At 33.6% G+C, this 26,414-nt stretch overlaps 1 protein-coding gene across 1 annotated transcript; it reads left to right on the top strand.

Moving 5' to 3' along the window:
• Positions 1 to 14,657: 14,657 nt before the first annotated feature.
• Positions 14,658 to 16,463, top strand: LOC105787792 (linamarin synthase 2-like). The gene is made up of 2 exons (XM_012614345.2): positions 14,658 to 15,295; positions 15,449 to 16,463. Exons 1-2 carry the CDS (start codon positions 14,797 to 14,799, stop codon positions 16,390 to 16,392), a joined length of 1,443 nt encoding a protein of 480 aa, XP_012469799.1. The 5' UTR covers positions 14,658 to 14,796; the 3' UTR covers positions 16,393 to 16,463.
• The last annotated feature ends 9,951 nt before the right edge of the window (positions 16,464 to 26,414 follow it).

Genomic DNA, 26,414 nt, shown 5'->3' with positions numbered 1-26,414 from the left:
AGGTATTAAGTACTTCCAAACTTTTATAATTGTTTCAGTTTATAGTATTTACCATATACGTAATAATAATTTCATAATGTAGGATTGTGAATGAGTTGGAACAAGCAGCAGGCAAAAACAGAAATTCACTCACACAGCTGGGTCAAAAAGTTTTGCTTGTGTAGCTGAGGTCGAGGTATTTTGAATTTATTAATTGTGTCAAATATTTATTACTTTCTATTAAATAATATTTTTACTATTATATTGTAGGAACTGTCGTCTAGTCAAAAAGTCGGACGCCTTCAGCTTTTTGACATTACACATAGGAAAAAAGATGAATCTCCTATGACTTCTGAAGCTACAGAAATTATGGTATGTTTACTTAATAAAATTTGAATTATTTTGAATATTTATAGTGTTTAATTATAATGGTTTAATTCGTCGTTTGTAATGCAAATAATGTTAAGTTATGTTGCATTTGTTTTTATTATATATTTCGTTTCTAACTCTTTGATTGATTTTTTTAGGAGTAACTAAAGGATAAAAAGGAAGAGTATGAAGCGATTGCTTCGGGTGATAGTTCTATTAATGTTGACGACATTGATAATTAGATTATTACTGAAGTTTTGAGTCCTGAAAGGTATGGTCGGGTTCGATTTCAAGGATCTTTTGTTAACCCAACCCAATAATTTGGATCCAGCTCACAACAATACATGCCTTCGGGAAGTCAGGCTCAAGCTGAAGATCAGAGGTTAAGAGACCAGATGGCTCAGGTGCAAGTGAGCACAGTTGAGCAAATTGCTCAACTTAAAGCAAAGGCATCATCGAGAGAAGTTGAGGTTCAAAGAAAATATGAAGAACTCCAGCTACAATTTAAAGTGAAGGCAGTAGCGAGGGAAGTAGAGCAGAGCAGAAAGTACGACGCACTCCAACTACAGCTTTAGAATATTATGAAGATGTTTCAGTAGTCGCAAAATCCACCATTTTAGACATTTGTTTTTCTTAGAACTATTTTTATTTTTGGAAAAAAAACAAAAATTAGTTGTCGATTAAAATTGGAAGAATTGGGAGTCGCCACCAATCTTTTATTAAGGTGTGATTGGGTCACCTAAAAACGACTTTGGACTACGAATTTTAGAAAAACGGGTCCGGGAGTCGGTTACGTATGAGGAAGGATTAGCACCTTCATTACGCCCAAAAATTGGTACCTAGTTAATTAATTAATGTCTTAATGTAGAAAATTTGAAAAATATAATCCTTAGCAAAAACTTAAAAACGTTACGTATTAAGACCCTTACCATTTCAATGAAAGAAAATGCCACACCCAATGCGTTAGGGCACGACATTCTAATTTCCTCAAAAATGAATTAGGCCAGAATACTCGTGTAATAAAAATTTAAAAGAATATCCATTTATTCAAGATTTAAGAAATCGCGGCCCAATACGTTAGGGCATAATTCCTCCAAAATCCCAAACTCGGAAAATTTCCTTTATTATTTTTTAGAAAAAATCTTCATTTCGAGAAATCAATGCGTCACATCCAATACGTTAGGACACAACGTGTTGAATTCCCAATAATGAGTTCTTATTTTTTTGATTAAAGAGAAATGCTCGATTGTTAGATTTAACGAAGAAAATCGGAACCCAATACGTTAGGGCTCAATTTCCTTGAAAATCCTAAATACGAGCATTATCTCAATTTTGAAAATTTTCTATTTTTAAATTTGAGTGAAAGATGATGTAACGTTATATTATATGTGCAAATATCGTGATAACAAATACAACAATAGCATAGAAATAATATAAACAAATGAATAAGCGAAACAAATATACATAAGGGAGAAAAAGTTAATGACATGCAAAGTATTAAATAAGCGAGCAAGATAAAAAATTAATGAAAACATAAATAAATAAATAAATAACAAAAATATAAAGAATAAAAGGTACATGACATATACATTAAAACTATGAAGAATAACATGAATTTATACATAAAATTTAGATTATAAAATTTATATAAACAAAATACATATTTGTGAAAATAAAGAAGAGTATAGAAAATATATATATATATATATATATTATAAAATATGTGTTAAAATATAAGTAGATATTTAAGCATTTTTGAAAATAAAAAGGGATATATACGTGTTCATAAATATAAAAGAATATTTGTTTTTTAGAATATATATATATATAGATTAAAATAATAAATACATGATCGAAAATAAATATGTGTATATATAAATATAACAAATATTAGCTTGAAAAAATAAAAATAAATATGTACATATATACATTTATACAATTATATATAAAAATAAATTAAATAATAACTACATTATATTGAAAAATATACGTATATATACATGGAAATAAATATATACATAAATATACATATATATAAAAAGAAAAAATAATTACATATGAAAATAATAATTACATTATCAATTAATAAAAAAATAAAAAAAACTAAATTGAATTGTAAAATAAAAAACTGGGGCAAATTCGCAAATAATTAAAGCCCAAAGGACTGTATTGAACGCGCAAATAATCATGAAAGGACTGAAGGGAAATTTTCCCTTTTCCTCTAAACGGCGTCGTTCCACAGAGGCCAAATTGAAATTAAAAATAAATTAAAGATGAAATTTAAAAATAAAATAAACTTAATTGTAAAAATATTAAAAGGCGGAGGGGCTAAAAGCGCAATTTACCCCTCCGCACAAAAACACGCGGATCCTAGGCCGGGTCGGGTCCGAGTCGGTCGACCCATGTCCAAAACGACGCCGTTTTGGAGGGATATTTAAGCCACTACTTCTCTAAAATTTTTCATTTGCAGCCTCTTTTAAAAAAAACAAAAAAAACACTTCAAAAGCTCTCCCCTTCCCCAGTCGTCCGGCCTCCAGTCCGATCATCGGCCAGTCGTCGGCCACCTTGCCGGTCGCTGATCTCCAGCGCCAGTACTGCCGTCTACGGTGGTCGAAAAAGGGGAAAATTCCCTATTCGGCTCCCTTGACCTTTCTAAACCCGAATCCGGGTTCAAAAGTCCCAAAAAAACCATCAAACTCCGCAAGGGAGTCCAGAAACCTTTCAGTTTCCGGCCACTAATCCTCGGGGGTGGCACCCTCGATCGCCCGCAATGCCATAGGTCCGAACCAGATAAGTTCTCTCTTTTATTTTATTTAATATCAGTGTATAAAAAAATAACAAAACGAAAATATCCACCTTTAGTTTCGATTGATTCTTTGTTGGTGCTGTAAAAATGCTTCTTTTTTATTAATTTTTCGGCCCCTTATTACAGTGTATCAATGGCTTTTTTTATAGCCACAATAAAACAATAACATGGAAAGTAAATCTGTTCATATCGATCTTGATTCGCAATCTTTGGATTTTTCTTTCCATGTACTATTTATTTCTTTCTTGATGTGCAGATATGGTTGGAGGTGCATATGCGACATTTGCGGCGGCGTGCGAGGATGAGATTGTTGTGGTGGCTACTAGGGTTTCTGCTATACTCTTTGTGTTTTTTGGGCTAGCAGATTAGGGCTACCAATTTGGGCCTTATTGGGCCGAATTATTTAGGCTATGTAAATGGTTTTTTAGCCAGGACAAAATTGTCCCATTACAGCTGCCCCTCTTTGCTCGTTATTGTGTAACGTGAACGAAGCAAAGACTTTAGAAATGGCCAATTTTGCCTGACCATGCTAAACTTTGGGGCTCTTTTCGCTTCAAGTAGCTTCATTCCCTCCTACTGTATAGGAGCTAAAGCTTCAATCTACTTCATTGCAATATCAGAGAGATAGGATTTGTACGTTGTAGTTTCTCAAGAGCACAAAATTTGCTATCTACCCCACTGCAAATTCAGGGAGACAAGACTTATGGCTCTTAACTCGATCTGCTGTAACTTAAAGATAAATCTGATGCGATCTGCTCTACCGTAATTTCAGAGAGATAAGATCTGTTATTTTAATCCGCTCCGCTATAACCTCAGGGAGATAGGATTATCGGTTTTAATCTGCTTCACTGTAACCTCAGGGAGATAAGATTTACCATCCTCGATCTGCTCCACTACTGCTTAGGGAGATAAAATCTGTAATTTTCAACCTACTCCATTGCTATTTAGGGAGACAAGGCTGGGGACTTCGATCTGCTCCACTACTGCTTAGGGAGATAAGATCTGTAATTTTCAACCTACTCAACTGCTGCCCAGGGAGACAAAGCTGGGGACTTCGATCTGCTCCACTGTTGCTTAAGGAGATAAGATCTGTAATTTTCAACCTACTCCACTGCTGCTCAGAGAGACAAGGCTGGGGTCTTCGATCTGCTCCACTACTGCTTAGGGAGATAAGATCTGTAATTTTCAACCTACTCCACTGTTGCTCAAGGAGATAAGGCTGGTGTCTTCGATCTGCTTCGCTGTCGGTGCAGGAAGGCAAGATCTGCTATTTTTAACCTACTCCGCTGCAACCCAGGGAGGCAAGGCTGGTGTCTTCGATCTGCTTCGCTGTCGGTGTAGGAAGGCAAGATCTATTATTTTTAACCTGCTCCGCTACAACCTAGGGAGGCAAGGCTAGTGTCTTCGATCTGCTTCGCTGTCGGTGTAGGAAGGCAAGATCTGCTGCTTTTAACCTGCTCCGCTGTAACCCAGGGAGGCAAGGCTGGTGCCTTCGATCTACTTCGCTGTCGATGCAGGAAGGCAAGATCTGCTATTTTTAACCTGCTCCGCTGTATCCCAAGGAGGCAAGGCTGGTGTCTTCGATCTGCTTCGTTGTCGGTGCAGGAAGGCAAGATCTGCTATTTTTACTGATCTGCTCTCTGGGGAACACGACCTGTATAATGAACCTATTTATGCCTAATGATTGGGATGGCATAAAATGCTCCTAACTAGACATGTGTGAATGGTGTTTGCATGAATGCATAGTTTTTTTTTTCGAGAATGATCCCACCTAGGTTGTCATTATTCGAAGATTATTAAGGCTTTAACATTGACGTGCTACAACACCTTCTTGCTTGGCTGGCTTTTCTGAAGAAACATTTAGTCATGTTGCCCCCACTGTAAACCTCAAAGTTTAATCTATTGGGGCGCAAAAATTCATACCATCGTTCTCCCACTATAACCCAAGGGTAGAAATATATGGCTTTTTCTCAATCATTTCCTATCACAATTCAAGGACGCAGGATCTAAATCTCTCTGGTCCCTTACACCATTCCCAAGGTATCGTACCAAAGGCTCATGCACAAATGAAAGCTTTCCTCTCCGAGAAAACCTCTTCTCATTGTCTGGTGATCATTGCTTGCTTGTTCATTTAAGCTTTTTCACCAACCTGACATCTTGTCATTTTGTTCCATCAATGCTTTGACAACAAAATCTGAAGGGATAGTCTCAATTTAGACTTTTCCCTCTTAGATTTCCAACCTTTAAACTTGGTGCATTCTAAACAATAGTCCTGTTTCAAGTTCCCGTATTATTTAGAAACTTCTAGGGTAATATGCAAAACTTCCCTTGTGAAAGTTATATTAGTTCATTGATAATTATTCCAATGCAACATGCTTGCAAAAAATGTCATAACAATGGATGAGAATAAAATTAGTTCTGAGCATAGCGCGAAAGGAATAAATTATCAAAAATAGTAAAAAAGGATAACAAATAAATTGATTGGGAATGTGAATCTTTGAAAAGAATGAAGTATTCCAAGAATAACAAATTCAATAGTATGAAAATTGGGTGCCCCAGATATCCCAGCTTGAACTTCTCTGTACAAACTTTTTGAAGATCCTTCTGAGTTTGACATGTGTTTAGGAGATCCACAGTACTCTGCCAATGCCCCAAGATGTTGCCTTCCATTTCCTGATAATTCAGGTATAACAAGATCACCACATGCTTCAATCTAGTTAAAATTTGAGTTGCTCTAAACACCTCATGCCCCATTCTGATCAATATTTGAGCCACCCTTTTCGGGTTTTCAACTCAAATCCCCTTTGGTCTCAAGGTGCCCTTTGCGGGTTTTCAACTTGGCCTCTCATTTTTCTTTTTTTTTTGGACAATATGGCATTAATCGTGAGCAGACTACAAACTTTTGATATTGAGTTGTTGTTCAAATTTAGTACATTGTCAGATATGATCCTTTTGGCGTTCCATATGATTCTTTAAGAAATTGCTAACTGTCAACTTTGTGACATTGACATATGAAGCAGCTTCCACTCATTTAGTAAAGTAATTGACGATCACAAAGATGAATTGATATTCGTCAGACTCTTTTGGCGAGATCGACCAAATGACCTTCATGCTCCACATAAGGAGAAGTCATGTATCCCAATGATTCTTTGTAGGGTAAGATCCGTTTCTCGACTTGTTCTACCATCCTTAACAAGTCCAAAAATAGGCTACAATCTATGTCATCTTCAAAGTCATGAGATTCCTCTAAACACATATCTCGCTCAAAAGAAGGTTCGAAATCTGTAGCAGCATCACTCATGTCATTGATATCTGAAGACCTATAGTAAGCGCAAAAGAATATACAAAAGAATGTGTGAATTTACGAATAATTATTTGTACAATATAATTATGAATGAAAGAATGATGTGGAAGAAAATCCAAAAGAATAAAATAATAATTACTCGCAAAGAATGAAAGAATATTGGCTCAAAAAATAAATGCAAAGATGTATTTTATTAGAATAATGATGTTCAGACATGAGCCTATTTCACAAAGGAATTCCTATCATTTTTAGGCTAAAAACAACAAGAATATTCTGAACATTACTCTAAATAAGCTCTAAAAACTACAGAGATTTCTTCCGCAATCCAATGATTTTGAACACTTCCAAATTTATAAGGGCAGACATCTAACAAGGTCCCTTTTCAATTGTGTCTTCATATATGACATTGATGTGAACCCTTCCCAACACATCTTCATATATTGCATTCACTCCATTATCGATCATGATTGGGTAGCGGATTAGATGAATCATCCAACTTGACAATACCCATGTTGATGAATTTTTCAATTAGCTTTTTGAAGGTAATGCAATTCTCTATTAAGTAGGAAAGGGCAACAATACCCGTAATTCTCGCATGGTAATCACATTGTGCACTCGCATCATACCACTTGGGGTACGGAGTTTGTCGAGGTTTTAAGTAGGAAAGGGCAACAATGTGTGCATTGAACAAGTTTTGATACAACTCCTTATACGACATCGGAATTGGTGTGAACTGGAGCTTCTCAGTACCTTGTTTCACTCCAAGTTCTTGTCTTAATGAACCTTGCTAATTAGCAATCGATTTGCTGTACGTATTCACGCTATTCACCTCACTTTCTTTTTCCTTTGAGGCTTGCATTCTATTATTTCCTCCAGCATCAATCTTTCCGCTCCTTATGGCGCTTTCAATCATTTCACCATTCATAACTATGTCAGAAAAGTTTTTGTAGCACTTCCTAACATGTGTGTGATGAACGGGGCTTTCAATGTATTTATAAAGAGCATTGTCATTTCTCTTTCCAAGAGCGGTGGCTGAACTTGGACGGCGATCTCCCTCCACCTCTGTGCGTATTGCCTAAAGCTTTCACCGGACTTCTTTTCCATGTTTTGTAGAATGATTCTATCTGGTACCATGCCAATTACATGATTGTACCGTTTCATGAATGCTTGTGCTAAATCCCTCTATGAACCAATCGTGCTACGGCTGAGTTGATTGTACCATTTAGATGCTGCTCCTACGAGGCTATCTTGGAAACAGTGTATCAATAGCTGGTCATTGCTAACATATCCAGCCACTCGCCTGCAGAACATGGTGATATGAGCTTCTGGGCAAGTTGTCCCATTGTACTTCTCGAATTCTGGCATCTTAAACTTGTGAGGGAGTACTAAATCTGGAACTAAGCGCAGCTCTTTAGCATCAATCCCGCGATAGCTTTCAGTGACTTTCATCGCCTTGAATTTCTCCTCGAGCCATTTGCACCTCTCCTCTAACTGCCTTGGTAACTTCTCCTTTAATCTTTCCTTTTCATCCACTTCATCAAAGTCAGGAATGGCGGAGTTAGTAAGGTTGTTTCCGGGGTTAGAGCCCAATCCAGCTTGAAAGTTTGAAGCACCGGCCTAGGACTGCTGAGGCCTGATTGTGACAGTAGGTTTGTGCGTATATTCAGCTTGAGCTCGCACATGTGGAGGAGTAAAGCCTGGAGGATAGAGTGGTTCATCCTCATTACCCTCTTCGACATCAGCCATGGGACCCTTTCCCTTATCACCTCCTCCAGTCAACAGTTGGGTTAGCTTTGCCATCATATTATTTTGGGATATCATTATTTTATCTATCATTTTTTGTTGAATCTTCTCAAGCTGCTAATTCACTTGTTGTTGAAACTGATCCTGCATTTCTTTTTAGAACTATTCTAGCCTTTGGTCCATGTCTTTAGTCTTTGATCGAGTACCGTAGCAGTGTTTGGCAAGTTGGTTGGTTTCCAGATTAACTGAGGAATGATTTTAATCGATTAGGCTCTTTTAGTGGACTTTAATGTTTATGATGTCATGCAATGCGAATACATGCAATGAATGCATAAAGAGATGTTGATTCTGATTCAATTCCATTTAGAAATCTTTATTAGAAAACAAATCTCTTTACATAAAATGGATATTTATACGGCCTTGCCCTCATAGGCGGAAATATTCGATCCTCTTCTTCATTCGAGCGTTAAGATAAATCTCACGAACTCTTCAAAAAAAATGTCTCTTCTATCTCCTTTTTGCTCAATCCGGGTCGTAACTTGTTGCTCACTCATCCTCGTGATGCTCGTTGGCTTCTCTTTAAGAAGGTTCAGCAGCTCTCGAATAATCTTTACCATCTTGAATGCTTGGGCAACGGAGCCATAGTCGTGTAGTCCTCCATTAAATTATCATCCTTCTCTTATCACTTGTTCTTGGACCATATTCGGACAACCATATTGTCATCCACTTTATCAAGAAACATATTTTCTTATGGCAAGCTCTCTATTTAGCAACTGAACGTGAATCAACACCTCTTTTTTAAGATGCAAATGTAATGCAATCATAACAAAAACAATATAAAAAACAAGTTAGTACAAAGTAAAAGCAAATAAATAAAGTACCTACTCGGGTGACCTCTAGGGGTTTGGCATAGTTCTACGTAGGACAAGTTCCTAAGGCTCACTATATGCGGTTCAGTTCTAAAGTAAAGGTACCCGAACCAGCAAAGTCCTCGATCTTCACTCATTATAGGCTCATATAGATCAAGTTCGGTTCAGGGGGACACATTTTCCCTATGACTATACGGAGATGAAAATCTCACGAAGGCATAGGTACCGATGTATCCCAAAAGCGATCCACTATCCTATACGAAGGTGAAAACCTCACGAAGGAATAGTTTCTCACTTCCACTTAGAGGGTAAAATTATCCAACATATGTAATGTACAATGCAAAAAAAACAATTTAAAGTACTTAGATCAATTAAGCATGAAAATAATGAATGCAAGAGGATTTTTAAAACAAGTTTCATTTTTTCGACTATAAGACAAAAATTAATCAACTTTGTGGCTCGACTCTCAAAAGTCCCCAGCGGAGTCGCCAAGCTGTCGAAACCATTTTTATTTTTGGAAGAAAACAAAAATTAGATTTCAATTAAAATTGGAAGAATTGGGAGTCCTCACCAATCTTTTATTAAGGTGTGATTGGGTCACCTAAAAACGAATTTGGTCTACGAATTTTAGAAAAACGGGCCCGGGAGTCGGTTACGTATGAGGAAGGATTAGCACCCTCATTACGCCCAAAAATTGGTACCTAGTTAATTAATTAATGTCTTAATGTCGAAAATTTGAAAAATATAATCCTTAGCAAAAACTTAAAAACGTTACGTATTAAGGCCCTTATCATTTCAGAGAAAGAAAATGCCACACCCAATGCGTTAGGGCACGACATTCTAATTTCCTTAAAAATGAATTAGGCCAGAATACTCGTGTAATAAAAATTTAAAAGAATATCCATTTATTCAAGATTTAAGAAATAGCGGCCCAATACGTTAGGGCACAATTCCTCCAAAATCCCAAACTCGGAATATTTCCTTTATTATTTTTTAGAAAAAATCTTCATTTCGAGAAATCAATGCGTCACATCCAATACGTTAGGACACAACGTGTTGAATTCCCAATAATGAGTTCTTATTTTTTTGATTAAAGAGAAATGCTCGATTGTTAGATTTAACGAAGAAAATCGGAACCCAATACGTTAGGGCTCAATTTCCTTGAAAATCCTAAATACGAGCATTATCTCAATTTTGAAAATTTTCTATTTTTAAATTTGAGTAAAAGATGATGTAACGTTATATTATATGTGCAAATATCGTGATAACAAATACAACAATAGCATAGAAATAATATAAACAAATGAATAAACGAAACAAATATACATAAGGAGAAAAAGTTAATGACATGCAAAGTATTAAATAAGCGAGCAAGATAAAAAAATTAATGAAAACATAAATAAATAAATAAAATAAACAAAAAATATAAAGAATAAAAGGTACATGTCATATACATTAAAACTATGAAGAATACACATGAATTTATAAATAAAATTTAGATTATAAAATTTATATAAACAAAATACATATTTGTGAAAATAAAGAAGAGTATAGAAATATATATATATATAAATTATAAAATATGTGTTAAAATATAAGTAGATATTTAAGCATTTTTGAAAATAAAAAGGGATATATACGTGTCCATAAATATAAAAGAATATTTGTTTTTTACAATATATATATATATTAAAAATAATAAATACATGATCGAAAATAAATATGTGTATATATAAATATAACAAATATTAGCTTGAAAAAATAAAAAATATGTACATATATACATTTAGACAATTATATATAAAATAAATTAAATAATAACTACATTATATTAAAAAATATACGTATATATACATGGAAATAAATATATACATAAATATACATATATATATAAAAAGAAAAAATAATTACATATGAAAATAATAATTACATTATCAATTAATAAAAAAATAAAAAAACTAAATTGAATTGTAAAATAAAAAACTGGGGCAAATTCGCAAATAATTAAATCCCAAAGGACTGTATTGAACGCGCGAATAATCATGGAGGGACTGAAGGGAAATTTTCCCTTTTCCTCTAAACGGCATCGTTCCACAGAGACCAAATTGAAATTAAAAATAAATTAAAGACGAAATTTAAAAATAAAATAAACTTAATTGTAAAATTATTAAAAGGCGGAGGGACTAAAAGCGTAATATACCCCTCCGCGCAAAAACACGCGGATCCTAGGCCGGGTCGGGTCGGAGTCAGGTCGACCCATGTCCAAAACGACGCCGTTTTGGAGGGCTATTTAAGCCACTACTTCTCTAAAAATTTTCATTTGCAGCCTCTTTTAAAAATAAAAATAAAAATAACACTTCAAAAGGTTTCCCCTTCCCCAGTCGTCTGGCCTCTAGTCCGATCATCGGCCGATCGTCGGCCACCTTGTCAGTCGTCGATCTCCGTCGCCGGCACCGCCGTCTACGGTGGCCGGAAAAGGGGAAAATTCCCTATTCGGCTCCCTAGACCTCTCTAAACCCAAATCCGGGTTCAAAAGTCTCAAAAAAACCATCAAAAACCGCAAGGGAGTCCAGAAACCTTTCAGTTTTCGGCCACCAATCCTCGGGGGTGGCACCCTCGATCGCCCGCGACGCCGCAGGTCCGAACCCAGTTAAGTTCTCTCTTTTATTTTATTTAATATCAGTGTATAAAAAAATAACAAAACGAAAATATCCACCTTTAGTTTCGATTGATTCTTTGTTGGTGCTGTAAAAATGATTCTTTTTTATTGATTTTTCGGCCCCTCATTACAGTGTATCAATGGCTTTTTTATAGCCACAATAAAACAATAACATAGAAAGTAAATCTGTTCATATCGATCTAGATTCGCAATCTTTGGATTTTTCTTTCCATGTACTGTTTATTTCTTTCTTGATGTGCAGGTATGGTTGGAGGTGCATATGCGACATTTGCGACGGCGTGCGAGGATGAGATTGCTGTGGCGGCTACTAGGGTTTCTGCTATACTCTTTGTGTTTTTTGGGCTAGCAATTTGGGCCTTATTGGGCCGAATTATTTGGGCTATGTAAATGGTTTTTTAGCCAGGCCAAAATTGGCCTATTACAGTTTTCTTATTGTAAGAATATTTTTAACATTGTATCTTTTAACATTATTGTAAGAATATTTTGAATTATACTTTAGTTACCACTTTATATCATATATCTTTCGTTGAATTTGAAGTATCATTTAGATTTGTTGTTTTTGGTTGGATTTCATGCTATAGAAAGGGTTGTATATGGATGAAAATTGAATGTTACAAATCTGCCAAAATTAGTAGCGTTTTTTCTAAAATGCCGCTAAAGAACGGTTCTTTTAGTGGCGTTTGTGATAAATGCACCGCTAAAGGTCATGTTCTTTAGTGGCGTTATGTGAAAAAAACGCCGCCAAATTTAGCGACATTGTCTATAGCGGCACTTGTGAAAGCACCGCAAATACTTTTAGCGGCGCTTTTAAGCGCCACTATAGGCTTAAAAAATGCCGCTAAAAGCTTGTTTTGCTGCAATGATGATTTGATATTAGACTTGTCAAACATTATTCAAAAATGATTATTTTGGTCCATAAAAAATTATTATATTATTTTAATAAATTATTATTCTATATTATTTTCACGAAAAAAATTTAGAAAAAAGATAAAATTACATATTTTGAGTGAAAGGACACTTCATCGATGTGGAAAAACTATATATGCCCTCATGTTCTATCACACCTAACCTTTCATTTTTGACCATACAATATTCAAAATGGTAGGTATCATGCCGTAGTTGCCTACTTCATCATCTATTAACATGCCCTCATGTTCTATCTCACCTAACCTTTCATTTTTGACCACACAATATTCGAAATGATAGGTGTCATGTCGCAGTATCCTACTTCATCATCTATTAACATGCCCTCATGTTCTATCTCACCTAACCTTTCATTTTTGACCACACAATATTCGAAATGATAGGTGTCGCAGTTGCCTACTTCATCATCTATTAACTATGTGGTTGGAGGTTCGATTCCTTACAGAAGAATACTCGTGATGAAGGGATTAGTCATTATTGCTAACCTTGAATATCTTGATTACTACTTGAAAGGAAATTAAAAAGAAAAGACAATAAACAAAAGATTTTTTTTTTTAATAGTAGGGACAAGCAACATTTGAGGAGTCAATATATTAGAGCAGCCACTTTAGGAAAACGAAAAGGAGCCATTAATAGATTAACGTATCAAAATAATTGAGTGTATTTTCGCGGCATCTCTACCAATTGTTATCCACCATGTCTAAATTCATTCATTACTAAATTATGCATTATTTTAATTATTAAGAATAAAAAACTTTCATTTTTAAATATTATTACTTCTAGTTTGGATCTTAATTTCATTCAAACGGATAGTCTTGAAGTGGTGATGGCTATTTGGGAGAGTTCTACAGGAGAGGCCAATACAGCTCTAATTAGAAGGATTCTTCAATTACTGTCTCAGATTTTTCATTGGAATATTTATTATATACCCAGAGCAGAAAATCACAAAGCTGATAAACTTACCAAGATGGCTCACTCGGGAAGCTAAGATTTGCGAATGTTTGGAAGACCCCCACTTGGAGAGTTAGGCCAGTTGGCATAAATTAATTCTTGTATTTTTCTATTTTCCACCAAAAATAATTGAATCACTATTTAATTTTATTTTCATATATTATAATAAATTATTTATTAATAGTAGATGAGTATTAATAATTATAGTTATTAGCACTTGATCCGTAATATGTGTTTTATATAAAATAATAGAGTAAACTATTCAGTTAATTACCTAACTTTTATAAATTTTAGGCACTTTCATTACAAACCGTTTTCACTTTGGTCACCCACCATTAATTTGAGGTTAGACAATGTTATTGTACATTTAGTCATCTAAATTTAATAATTTTTCATTTTAGTCTCTTATATTTTTGAATTATTTTTATTTTTGAAAAACCTATATCTTTCATTTATTGAGAAAAATAAAATAATTCTAAAAATAAAAAATAAAGGAAATTAAAATTTTATTAAGGGTTTTCCTTGTTAAAACCCAATGATTTCCTTATAATAACCTAGGTGGTTCATATAAATAAAAATAAATTGTGGGACCAAAATAAAAATTACTTACTAAAGTTGGATTATAAAATAAGTGTACGATAAAATGGTTTAACACCAAATTAATGACAGATGATCAAAATGAAAACGATTTGTAACAGTAATGCCTTTTCTGAAAATTTTTCATTTACAGTGGCAAAAAGAACTTACTAAAATTACATGACTAGTTTATTTAAAATAATAATATTTTACGAATACTACTAATCATTATTTCATTATTGCATTTGATATGTTTATAGTAAATATATGTTTTATTTATTAATAAACTTTAATATAATTTAAGATTAGTTTTTATATTTACTTTTGTTTTATTGAATATATTTTCTAATATTTAATTAATTTTTATATATATTGTTCTAGCAATTAAATATACATGTGCAATGGAGGAATGAAAACTAATTATTTTAAATAAAAAATAGAAACGTGTATCCTTCGGGTTTGATGACACAAGATTCAGTCATATATAATACCCAGCACTGGAGGGAAGCAGTTGATATTTTCTCAACCAAAAACATATTATCTTCAATTTTCACTAGCTACTTGACTTCATTGCTTAATTATTATTTGCAGAAAGATGGATTCAATTAAATCGCATGCAGTATGTCTTCCAAGCCCAGCACAAGGTCATATTAACCCCATGATGCAACTGGCCAAGCTCTTGCACTCTAGAGGCTTCCATATAACCTTTGTCAACTCCAAGTTCAATCATAGACGATTTATACGGTCTAGAGGGGAAGAAGCTGTTAAGGGTCTGCCTCATTTCCGGTTCGAAGCCATACCCGACGGGCTGCCACCTTCCGATTCTGATGCGACTCAGTCTGTTCCGGCACTATGCAATTCCACACGGAAAAATTGTTTGGCTCCATTTCTGGAGCTACTATCTAAGCTTAATTCCTCACCCCACCTGCCGCCTGTTACATGCATAGTTTGTGATGGAACCATGAACTTTGGTACCAAGGCAGCTCAACTCATTGGGGTGCCTTATGTTCAACTCTGGACTTCTTCAACCGTTAGCTTTCTGGGATTTCTGCACTACAAAGAACTAGCTCAAAGAGGCATTGTTCCATTCAAAGGTTACATATTTTATATTTTCTTTGTAATTTGTAACTTAATTTTGGGATATCTTATGTTCATTGATAATAATCTCTTTGAAGTTCTATGGGTTAAGTTACACGCAACATGTTCCATGCTTATTTTTTTGCATATGCGTTTTATTTTCGTTGTAGATGAACGCTTTGTTAGCGATGGGACACTTGAGATGCCCATTGATTGGATCCCTGGTATGCCTAACATGCGTCTCAAGGACATACCAAGCTTCATAAGAACCACCGACCCTGATGACTTCATGTTTAATTACATCATGGAAGTATCACAAGAATGCTTAAATTCATCTTCAATAATCTTCAACACATTCGATGACTTGGACAAAGAAGTGCTACAAGTTATTGCATCCAAATCCCCTAATATTTATGCAATTGGTCCACTCACTTCACTAAGTAAGAACTCACTCGAAATCCAATACAACTTATTAAATTCAAGCCTATGGAAGGAAGACACAAGTTGCATCGAATGGCTTAACACAATGGAACCCAAGTCAGTGGTGTACGTGAATTATGGGAGTGTAACGGTGATGTCTAATCATCATCTAAAAGAATTTGCTTGGGGACTTGCAAACAGTAAATACCCATTTTTATGGGTAGTTAGGCCCGATCTTGTGATAGGTGAATCAGCTATTTTGCCAAGAGAATTCTTAGAGGAAATAAAGGGAAGGGGTTACATAATAAGTTGGTGTCCCCAGCAAAAAGTGTTATCCCACTCGGCGGTTGGCGTTTTCGTCACACATTGCGGATGGAATTCTATTTTGGAAGCTTTATCCGAAGGTGTGCCTTTAATTTGTTGGCCATTCTTCAGTGATCAACAAACGAATTGTCGATATGTGTGCACCACATGGGGCAATGGCATGGAAATCAATCCAGACATAAAGCGTGAAAATGTGGAAGCTCTTGTTAAAGAGATGATGGAAGGAGATAATGGGCAAAGAATAAGGCAAAAGGCACTGGAATGGAAGAAGAAAGCTGAAGCTGCCATTAGCCTTGGAGGATCTGTTGTCACCAACTTTGATAAAATGATAAATGAGGCCTTAAGTCATGGTCGAGTAGTAAAATCATAATACAATTGTGTTGTATGTTGTGTGCATGTTTTTTTTTCCCAAAATAAATTATTAAATGTTAGATTCATAAATTTTTGTTGTGATGTTGTTAGATTTTTGTTGTTGTTGAAATTAGGAGAATGAAACTTCTATAACCTCAACTTTTGGAATTCAACCAAAACTTCATTAGAAAATGTTAGAATTTAAATACAATACATTTAATAAATTCATTATTCTATATTAAACATATTGTTGAGGCAATTTATGAAGAGTGCTTAAGTGCAGTGCCTACTGGTGTCTAGCACTATTTGACTTTATAACTTGCCATAAATGGTGTTGGCAAATTTTGGTGACAAAATTCTTGAGCTATGATCTTTTATGATACTTTATATGAGTGTAAGCGCATCTATGATATTCAAACCTATTATAGGAACATATATTGTAGATTGGTTTGGATTGGATCAAGCAAATTGGCTTCCCTATTTTGAAGAGTTTGGATCGAATCGAATGGACTCATAAGTCTTATTGAAGATATTCACTAAACTTATTATCCTACTATTTTGATGGGAAGATTTATTCTAATTGATCTAGTATGTTAGTTGTAACATCCCAAATTTTCCAATACAGTAAATGATATTGTTTCAAGGACTGCAATAGTGAATTTTGAGAAAATTCAATAATGAGACCAAAAAGATAATTTTTAAAAACAATTATTAGGATTTATTGTTAGAAATCAATGAAGTAAATATTAGGTGTGAATTTGTGGGAAAGTGGACTAAATTGTAAAGTTGGAAAAGTTAAGGACAATATTATAATTCAATCAAATTAAGGAAATAAGAGTTGATAATGATTGAGGAGCATAAGGATGACTTGAATTGAGTATTAATTTAATGAAATTTACTTTTGGGACTAAATTGGAAATTTTGAAAAATACTCTGTGTAAATTTCTCAACAATCGAGAAATGAGCCAGAAAGCATGAAGAGAGTGTCTTATGATCAGTATTGTAAGTAAGTGAAAAAATAAGGACTTATGGGACTAAATTGAATGAAAACGTGAATTTATGGACTAAATCATAAATTTTCCATTTTTATCGAGGAAGGTCATAAATGCGAATTTACATATGGATAGTTATGATCGAAAAGCATAAATAAATGAAACTTCAAAGGATTAAGTGCCTTGAATGGAATAGAGAATAGTGGTAAGACAAAAAGGGAGACTAAAGTTCAATTTTACCTGGCTTTCTATAGTACGTGCCTAGAGATAGTAACAAGGATGTTGATTGTGTAGCTAAAATGGCTTTAGATAGAGAGGAAGTCTTGATTATTATGGAAGAACCTCCAAAGGGGATTTCCCGTATTTTAAGTTAATGTAATTTTTATTTTTTTTAGCCACCAAAAAAAAGTTTAATTACCACACAAGGGGCATTTTGATCATTTTGAATGGAATCTAAATATGAAATATTTTATTTTGAGATATTATGTTATTGGGAGTTGTTATGAACCATCGATTTGGGGTATTAAAAGAAAGGTGAACTTTGATTCACATGATAAATTGACTTTGACTTGGACTTAATATTTTTAAATGAAATAAAAGAGATGAAGATGAAATTTTTATGTCATCTTCTTCATTTTCTTCTTGATTCAAACCAAATCTCACCAAAATACTTTGGTTTCTTGGTAAAATCAAGTAGAAAACTTGGTTTTAAGCTCACCTCCTCCCTCATTCTCTTTAATTTAGCTTAGGATTCCAAGTTAGTGAAAGAAAGTTGAAGTTAGAGAGAGAAAAGTTCAACAAGGTAAGAAATGGTGTTCTCAACATCTTCTAAGTTATTATTTGTAATTATTTTTGTAAGAAAGCTTCTAAAGCTTTTATATTAACTTTTTTTGGATGTTGAGAAAATGTGAAAATGGTGGAAAGAGAACTCCTCGGCTTGTAATAGTGAAAATTTAAATGTTAGAAAGCTAGATTTTAAACTATGGTGCATTCAAAAGGTAAGTAACACAGATTCTCTTGATTTTCTTTAAATAAAATGTTATGAAAATTGTTAAAATGGTGACAAGAATCATGTGTTGTCTATGTATATTTAAAATATGAAAAATAAGGTAGCTTAGTGTGTTGAGTAATTGGAAGAAACATGGTGAAATTCATGAACTTGATTAAATAGCACTAAAATAGGCTATAGAAATGTCAAAAGAATTAATGCTATAACATAAATTTGAGGAATGTGAATTAGTGTTAAAATGATTTCAAAGTGAAAATCCATATAATGAAATAATCTAATAAGATAAAATAAAAAAATCATGAAAAGTATATTATGTTGTATATGTACATGTGGGATGTATTGATGAGAGCATAATGTAGCTAGAATGTTTCAATAAATGAACATGTGAAGTTGAAATATGAGATATTAAATAAATGCTCAAACAACACTAATCATGAAACTTTGATATGCACCTCACATCATTAAAATGTAAGATGATTTTACTTGTATGAACATCCATGTTGTAAGTGAAATGTGAATGTATTATGAAATTGAAATTGCTTGAAAGTGTTGATAAAGTGAAATGTCCTAGTATACTTAGTAGAATAGTTAGGATATAATTGGCATGTTATAGGGATTAGTGTATGTGCTTATGTTGAAGACATCGTTTAGTGTTAAGACAGTGATTTCTACCTTATGGCATAGCACGTAAGTGCATCTTTTGCAAACATTTCAGGGTGTTTGGGTGGATGTGCCTTTCACACAATATGTGTTAGGGTGTTCAGTTGAAATCTCAAGTAGTTGAGTGTATATTACTAAGGTTTACTAAGGTTGAAATAAATCAAATTTTTGATAATAATACTTGCTAATAGACATAATGAGCTATAAGTGTAACAAAAGTAATACATGTTAAAAGTGGGGCTAATAATAATGATACACAAATTGAGCAAGGAGTTTAAATACTTGGCTAATGAGAAAGAGAAATCAAAACTTATTACTTGTTAACTTTTCATAAGAATGAGGTGAGAAACTTTAAAACGAAAACCACTGAAGTTAATTGGCTAATTATTGAAAATATGTATGCACTGTGTAAAAGAAGTGTAATTAAATTGTGGATAAAAGAATGCTCATTGTAAGAGCAAGAGTAGCAGATTAAGTACATACCCTAATTGTATAGTAGAAAATAAATTATATGAATTGGTCTTAGGAGGTTTGAGCACTAGTGTTATGTTAGTAAGAAATATAGAAGGGAGTTTTCTTAACATATTGTTTAAGTGATCTCTTGCAAAAAAAATTAAAATATTGAAGCTACTAGTGGTTAAGATAAGTTATGATAATCTATGAGTATTTACTAAGCTTTCGAGATGGACGTGTTAGTGATTTCAACACATAGGTGAAATCCATTTCGAGAAGATTGAATTAGTGAGTTAGAGGCATTGCATTACCACATGAGGAATAGAAGGTTTAAGCTATGGTATTGTATAAGATTTTCTTAGTGGTGGAATGTACATAAGGACTTAAACCTTGTAAGGAGTTGTACCTCTGATGTTTTATGATTTTGAGTGAAGAATGTATTTAATTCGATAATTTTTAGGTTATACTTTGGCTTGGAATTGCTCTGAACTTAGTTTTGTGTTGAATGATGGTCCTAAATCTCATTTGAAAGTGTTTTAAAATTATTTGAAACACATTGATTTGTTATGGGGATGTTTAGGGATGTTTTAAAGTGTTTTTAGCCAATTTCCCACTTTAGGTGCTTGAGTATCGATACTTGGCTACTATGGTATCGCAACAAGTCAAACAAAATAAGCTATTTACATTAACAAGGACTTGTATTGCCACAATGTCGAAACCCTTTTTTGGAAATCGATTTTTATTTTAAAAAATGAAAAAAATATAGTCGCCACCGATCCTTTTTATTTGGTGTAATCGGGTCACCTCAAAACTCAATCATCTTAATAAAAGATTAAATTTCACTAAAACGATAATTTTAACCTACAAAATCCACGAATGTGGGTTCAGAAGTCAGTTACGTATGAAGAAGGATTAACACCCTCATAACGCCCAAATTTGATACCAAGTCGGTTACTTGGTGCTTTGATGTCGAAAATTAAAAATTCAAAGAAAATTTAAAATACTATCGCTTTACTAAATTAATTTTCGCGAAAATGTCTTATTTCAAGTTAATCGAGAAGAAAAGATCATGCCCCGTAAGTTAGGACACGATGCTTTAAATCCTTGAAAATAAGAATAATCACCATTTGATCATTACTTAAATATCGTTTTAGAAAGAGGCCATACTCCATAAGTTAGGAGCACGACTCCTCTAATTCCAAAAAATAATGAACTTTGCGTTGCTTTTCAAATATTTCTTATTCATTAGGTAAAAGAATGCAACCTTTTAAAACGATATGTTTTTTAATTTGTCTAGGCCTAACAATAAAATGGATGAATATGTTTTAACACGATACATGGCATGGATATTAGCAAAATAAAGTAACATAGTAGCGGGTAAAAATGAAATGATGATATTAAAATGATAAGCAAATAAATAAATGAACAAATAAATAAATAAATAAAAGATAAAATAAAGATGCTATGCTAGTGAATAATAATGATGCAACTATAATAATAGTAAAATGTCAATTTATAATAATAATATCATGTTATAATTACTATCATAATATTGATATGAATAATAATAGTAATAATAATAATGATGATAAAATAGAAAATACATAAAAGGAATATAAATAACATAAATTTGAAATGTTAAAATAAATGATATAATAAATAAATAGGCAAAATTAAATAAATGAGGGATTAAATTGAAGTTTAGACGAAATTTGAAGCATGAATTGTGAAATAAACAAAAAAAAGGGAACAAAGGATTAAATTGACAACATAACAAAATTTAAAGTCTTAATTACAAGAAAACATAACATAAAGAACTAAATTTTTAAAAAAATGGAAAATACAAGAACTCAGAGGGCAATTATCCTAACGCTATTTACTCGTGTCATTCCCAGAGGGATCATCAATGGGTTAGGGGGACCAAATTGCACAAGAGTAAATTAAAAGGGCAAGAATAAAAGTAAAAATAATAAGCAATAGGATGAAATTGAAAAATAGCAAAAAAGCGGAAAGACCAAAGTAGCAATTATACCCTCCCTTTTAAAAACGCGCGGATCCTAAAGTAATCCGAGTCGAGTCATCGGATCGACCCCAAAACGGCGTCATTTTGGGGCATTTAGAACCACCTTGAAACGACGTTGTTTTGTGGGTCTATATAAGTTAAAAATATTTTTAAAAAAATCATTTCAACCTGTTTCTTTTTTTAATTCTTTTTCTTTTTTTTCTCTCAAGTTGATCCCTCATCCAGCCAAGGCCATCGGCGCACCGCCATGGCCACCGGTCATCAACGACAGAGGCCATCGCCTCCGGTGGCTGAAGTTTTAAAAAATTTTCCTTTTTTTCTTTTTTTTTTTATTTTTTTGACTTCTTGGTCCCGATCTAAAGGCAATGCCTTCAAAACTCGAAAGAAAAAAAAACTAAAAAACTTTAGCCCTCCTCGCACCTCTCATGCCTCTTTTCCGACAGAATCCAAGCGAGCTGAAAGGAGCCCAAGGGTCTTTCGGAGTCAGAGAAGATCTCTGACGATGGAGGGAAGCGAAAGGACATCGGTAAAAGAAAAATGTATTTTTATTTATTATGTTTTTTCTGCAAAAAAAAATGGACTACGTTTTGTTTAACTTTTCGTATTCTATTTCGATCTCTCCCTCCCCCAAATACAATCTGTTCATTAGGCTTTTAGAGTCGATTACATTTTTTTTCTTTTTGCAGGCGTCCATGGTCAACAGTGACGATGGGAGTCGTACCTTTGCTATTTTGGTGCAACAGTGGTAGAAAAGGCGTCAAGCCTCGAGCGACACATCCGCTAACGTGGCCAGGAGCAGCGACACATAGAGGTCTAGGGTTTTTTTGATTTTCTAAAAAAAGTTTAGGTCGTGGGCTTGGGCTTTGATTTTTAGGGTTTTTGTATTTGGGTCATTATCTTTGTAAATAGACTTTTTATTTTTATTTTTATTTTTTGTTTAGGCCAGACGAAATTGGGCTCTTACACACAACTTTGGACTTATGCCTCAACAACTGCCCTTGGTCCAAGCCACTGCACTGTTTTGCATTATTTTGACTTTCTAAGGTTCGTTTTGGGTCTTAGACGCGTCAACAACTACCCTATTTCTCCTTTTCCACACAGGAATACCCATGCACATAAAATCATAAACAAGTAATCTCGAAGAATACGGTGAGTATCTTTTCAAAGATGAATTGACTTTAAATACAGATATTATGAATTCAATTTCTATAACAATTTTTTATTTATATTTATTACAAAATATAACTTAAATATAAAAATATTTTCAATTTTAATATTATTCTAAATAATTAATTAAACTCAATCAAAGATTCACCTAGAAATAAAAAATTATGGGCCACTATATAACCAAATCCCATCTCTTATTTGCATGGTTTCTTTTATTTAAGTTAGGAAAAGTAAAAGAGTTGAATTTCCCTTCTTTACCTTAAAGTTATTTAAGCTTCCTTTGATTTCAAAAAATAGAGATTATTTTCATTGTTATTTTGTTGGAGAAAACAGATAATTTTTTAAATGAATTTTTAAAAACAAAATGAAATATGTAAAATTAGATGTTCTATAAACACAAAAATATTCTTTTTTCCAACCGTTTTCAAATACTAAATTAGATGCCTTGGTTCGAATCCATATAAATGTATTTTTTTATTTCTATTAAATAAAAGTAGTTATCAAACAAATTTTCATTCTTGTAAAAAGAAATTGTTTCTATTTACCAAATATAATTTTGAAAATGAAAATAGATAATATTTTCAAGAGGGCCTTAATTTTATTTACCTCAATTAAGTAACAAAGCTAAAAAATAATAATAAAATTACTTTTAATCAATAATTTCATTAACCAAACATGATTGTTAATATTCCTTTACTTCATTTCTTTATTAATTTTAATTTTCCAAACAAAATAAACAGATCGTTTACTTTCATAATAATAACAACAACAGTGAAACATAGATACGTGTCTTGGCATATTTTCATCATAATCTAGAAGCCTCGACCTCATCCACTTAATTGCCATCTGCTTTATCGTTTTTATACCCCTCATTTTATGCATATAAATGTCACCACGAGTTAGGGAAGGGGATTCATCATATCTTGAATTTTCACTACTTGACTTCATTGCTTAAAGATGGATTCTATTAAACCGCATGCAGTATGTCTTCCATTCCCATTGTAGAAGCCCAATTTTACTCGGGTCCAACCAAAAAACTAAACCAAATATAAAAATAAAAAACAACAAATAATAAGAGTCCAAATCCATTTAAAAAAATCAAATCAGGCCCAAATTTACAAACTCAAATGACCCAAAAAAAAAATCTTAATGGCCCAGTGGCCCACAACCTAAACTGTTTTCAGGAAAAAAACCCTAATGCCCCTTGCGCCGCTCCTCGTGCCACATCAGCACTCTCGCACCCCGAGGTCTACCACCGTCAATGCCTCTTCCACCATTGACTCAACCACCACCTGCAAATAAAAAGCAACGCGCAAAGAACAGTAATAAGAACAGTAGAAAAATAGAAAAATAATGTTGTAATTTGGCTATAAAAGAGCCTACAAAAACCGATTGTAAAGGGGGATTTTTTTTACCTTTATCATCGTTGCCGTCTTCTCCCTCTATTTTGAAAGACCGACGGATCCGCGGAGATTTGCAGAACGGTCGCGACGGAAGAAGATTGAGAGCCGAAAGGTTCTGTTGACACCATTTTTTGATAAAATGGGGTCGACTTGGATTTTGAAAACGAAAACGAAAACGAAAATGGGAGTCGCCACCAATCTTTTTTGATGAGATGTGATCGGGTCACCTCGTAAAATGGTTGTTTTTAATAAACAATTTGATTTTATTAAAACAACGATTTTGGTCCACGAAATTCAGAAAGGCGGGTTCGGGAGTCGATTACATACGAGGAAGGATTAGCACCCTTGTAACGCCCAAAATTGGTACCTAGTTGATTAATTAGTGTCTTAGTGTCGAAGATTGGAAACTTTGAAGAGTTTTAAAATACGATCCCTTGTTAAAAAAACAACTTGTGTAAATCAAATTATATGTTAAGACCCTCTCATTTCGGAGAGAGAAAATGTCATACCCAATGAGTTAGGGCATGATATTTCACATCTTCAAAAATGAACTTGTCCTTAAAAAACTCATGCAATAAACTTCAAAAGGATATCCAGTTGTTTAAGTCAGACGAAGAAATCGCAGCCCAATGCGTTAGGGTACAATTTCTCAAAATTTCAAACATTGAATATTGCCTTTATTATTTTTTTAGAAAAATCCTTATCGCGGGAAAACAACATGTCATATCCAATGCGTTAGGACACAACGTATCGAATTCCCGATACGAGAATACATGCCAAAAAATTTACTTATTTGAAAGACATTCGATTATCTCGATTTTAGAAAAGACCACATTCCGTAAGTTAGAACACGGTCTTTTATTAATTCTCGAGATCGTTTGAAAACTTAAGTTTGAGAAGATTCGTGTATTTAGATTTATCGTGAAAATCGAAACCCCGTAAGTTAGGGTACGACCTTCTCGAATCTAAACACGAAATTTTGCTTATTCAAGAGTCATAGTTTAAAAGGATATTTTGCTATTTAGGTTAAACGAGAAATCGAAACCCAGCACGTTAGGGCACGTCTTCTCAAATTTCCAAACGCAAAATATTGCCTTATTTCGAGATTTTTTAAATTTGGATAAAAAGTAAATGAAATGCTTAAAAATGTACGTTTAATTTATTAGGTTTTTAGAGAAATCGTTTAATGCGTAAAAGGAGTTATACGTGGCTAAATACAATAGTGCGACATACATTTGAAATAGCAATGACATAATGTACATAATAAAATGTAACATGCATAACATTATCACCAATGAATCACAAGGTTAACAAGCACAAACAATAATAAGGATAATACTAATGATAATACAAGTAATAATAATAATAACAATATGAGTGACATGCCCAACAACAATAATAATAAACTACGATAAAGATGATAACAAGGAATCTAACATTTGAAAATATTTGAAGATTAGCAAGTAATTAGACAATAAAATGATAGTAATAATAATGACATAAATAAAATACACAAACTAATACATATATATAAAAAATTGAATAATAAATAAAATAAATAATGGTGTAAGTTTGATTAAAAATTGAAAAATGAGTAAATAGAAAAAACATTAATTGAATTATTTAATGAAACTGGTTTTTTTAAATAAAAAAATAAAAAATAAAGATTTGATTAAACAGGGTGAGGAATGAATTGAAATCAGGCTAAAAATCAAGGTTTAAATTGCAAATAAATAAACAAGGTCGCAAGGGCAGAAATAGAAGGCGCTTAAAGGCTGAAGGACTGATCGGGAAATATTCCTCAGTCTTAAAACGCAACGTTCTGCGCAGACCAAAATGGAACAAACGCGAAAGAAGTGGGGTCAAATTGAAAATGCTAAAAAGGGCAAAATGACCGAATTGAAGCCAAGCATAAAAGCGGAGGGACCCGAAGCGCAAATAGCCCATTCGGCCTTCAAAACGCGCGAATCCTCTACTAAACGAGTTGGGTATTCGAGTCAGACGTGAAACGACGTCGTTTTGGCCATTGTTGCCTAAACCCAACACGGCGTCCTTTTATTCCCAAGATAAATGTTAAAAATCAGAAAAAAAAATAGTTTAACCTTATTTAAAAAAAAAAGATAGCTCAAACATTCTCTCTCTCTCAGCCTCAAATCCGGCCAATAGGGCCGTTGCATACACCGTCGTGACCCCGCTGTAGGTGGTGGCCGGAGCAGCAGAAATTTGGGTTTTTAACCCCGCTTCAAGGACCGACTGAAGGTCGAGCCTTCATGGCCCTAGGGTCGTGGGAAGAAACCCAAACGCCACCCTCTCCGTTCGATTTTGGCAACCGAA

This window comes from Gossypium raimondii, chromosome 2 (genome assembly GCF_025698545.1).
Source record: "Gossypium raimondii isolate GPD5lz chromosome 2, ASM2569854v1, whole genome shotgun sequence".
Classification (NCBI taxonomy): domain Eukaryota; kingdom Viridiplantae; phylum Streptophyta; class Magnoliopsida; order Malvales; family Malvaceae; genus Gossypium; species Gossypium raimondii.
The sequence above is the reverse complement of the archived record's forward strand: the minus strand, read 5'-3'. Positions and strand labels throughout refer to the sequence as shown.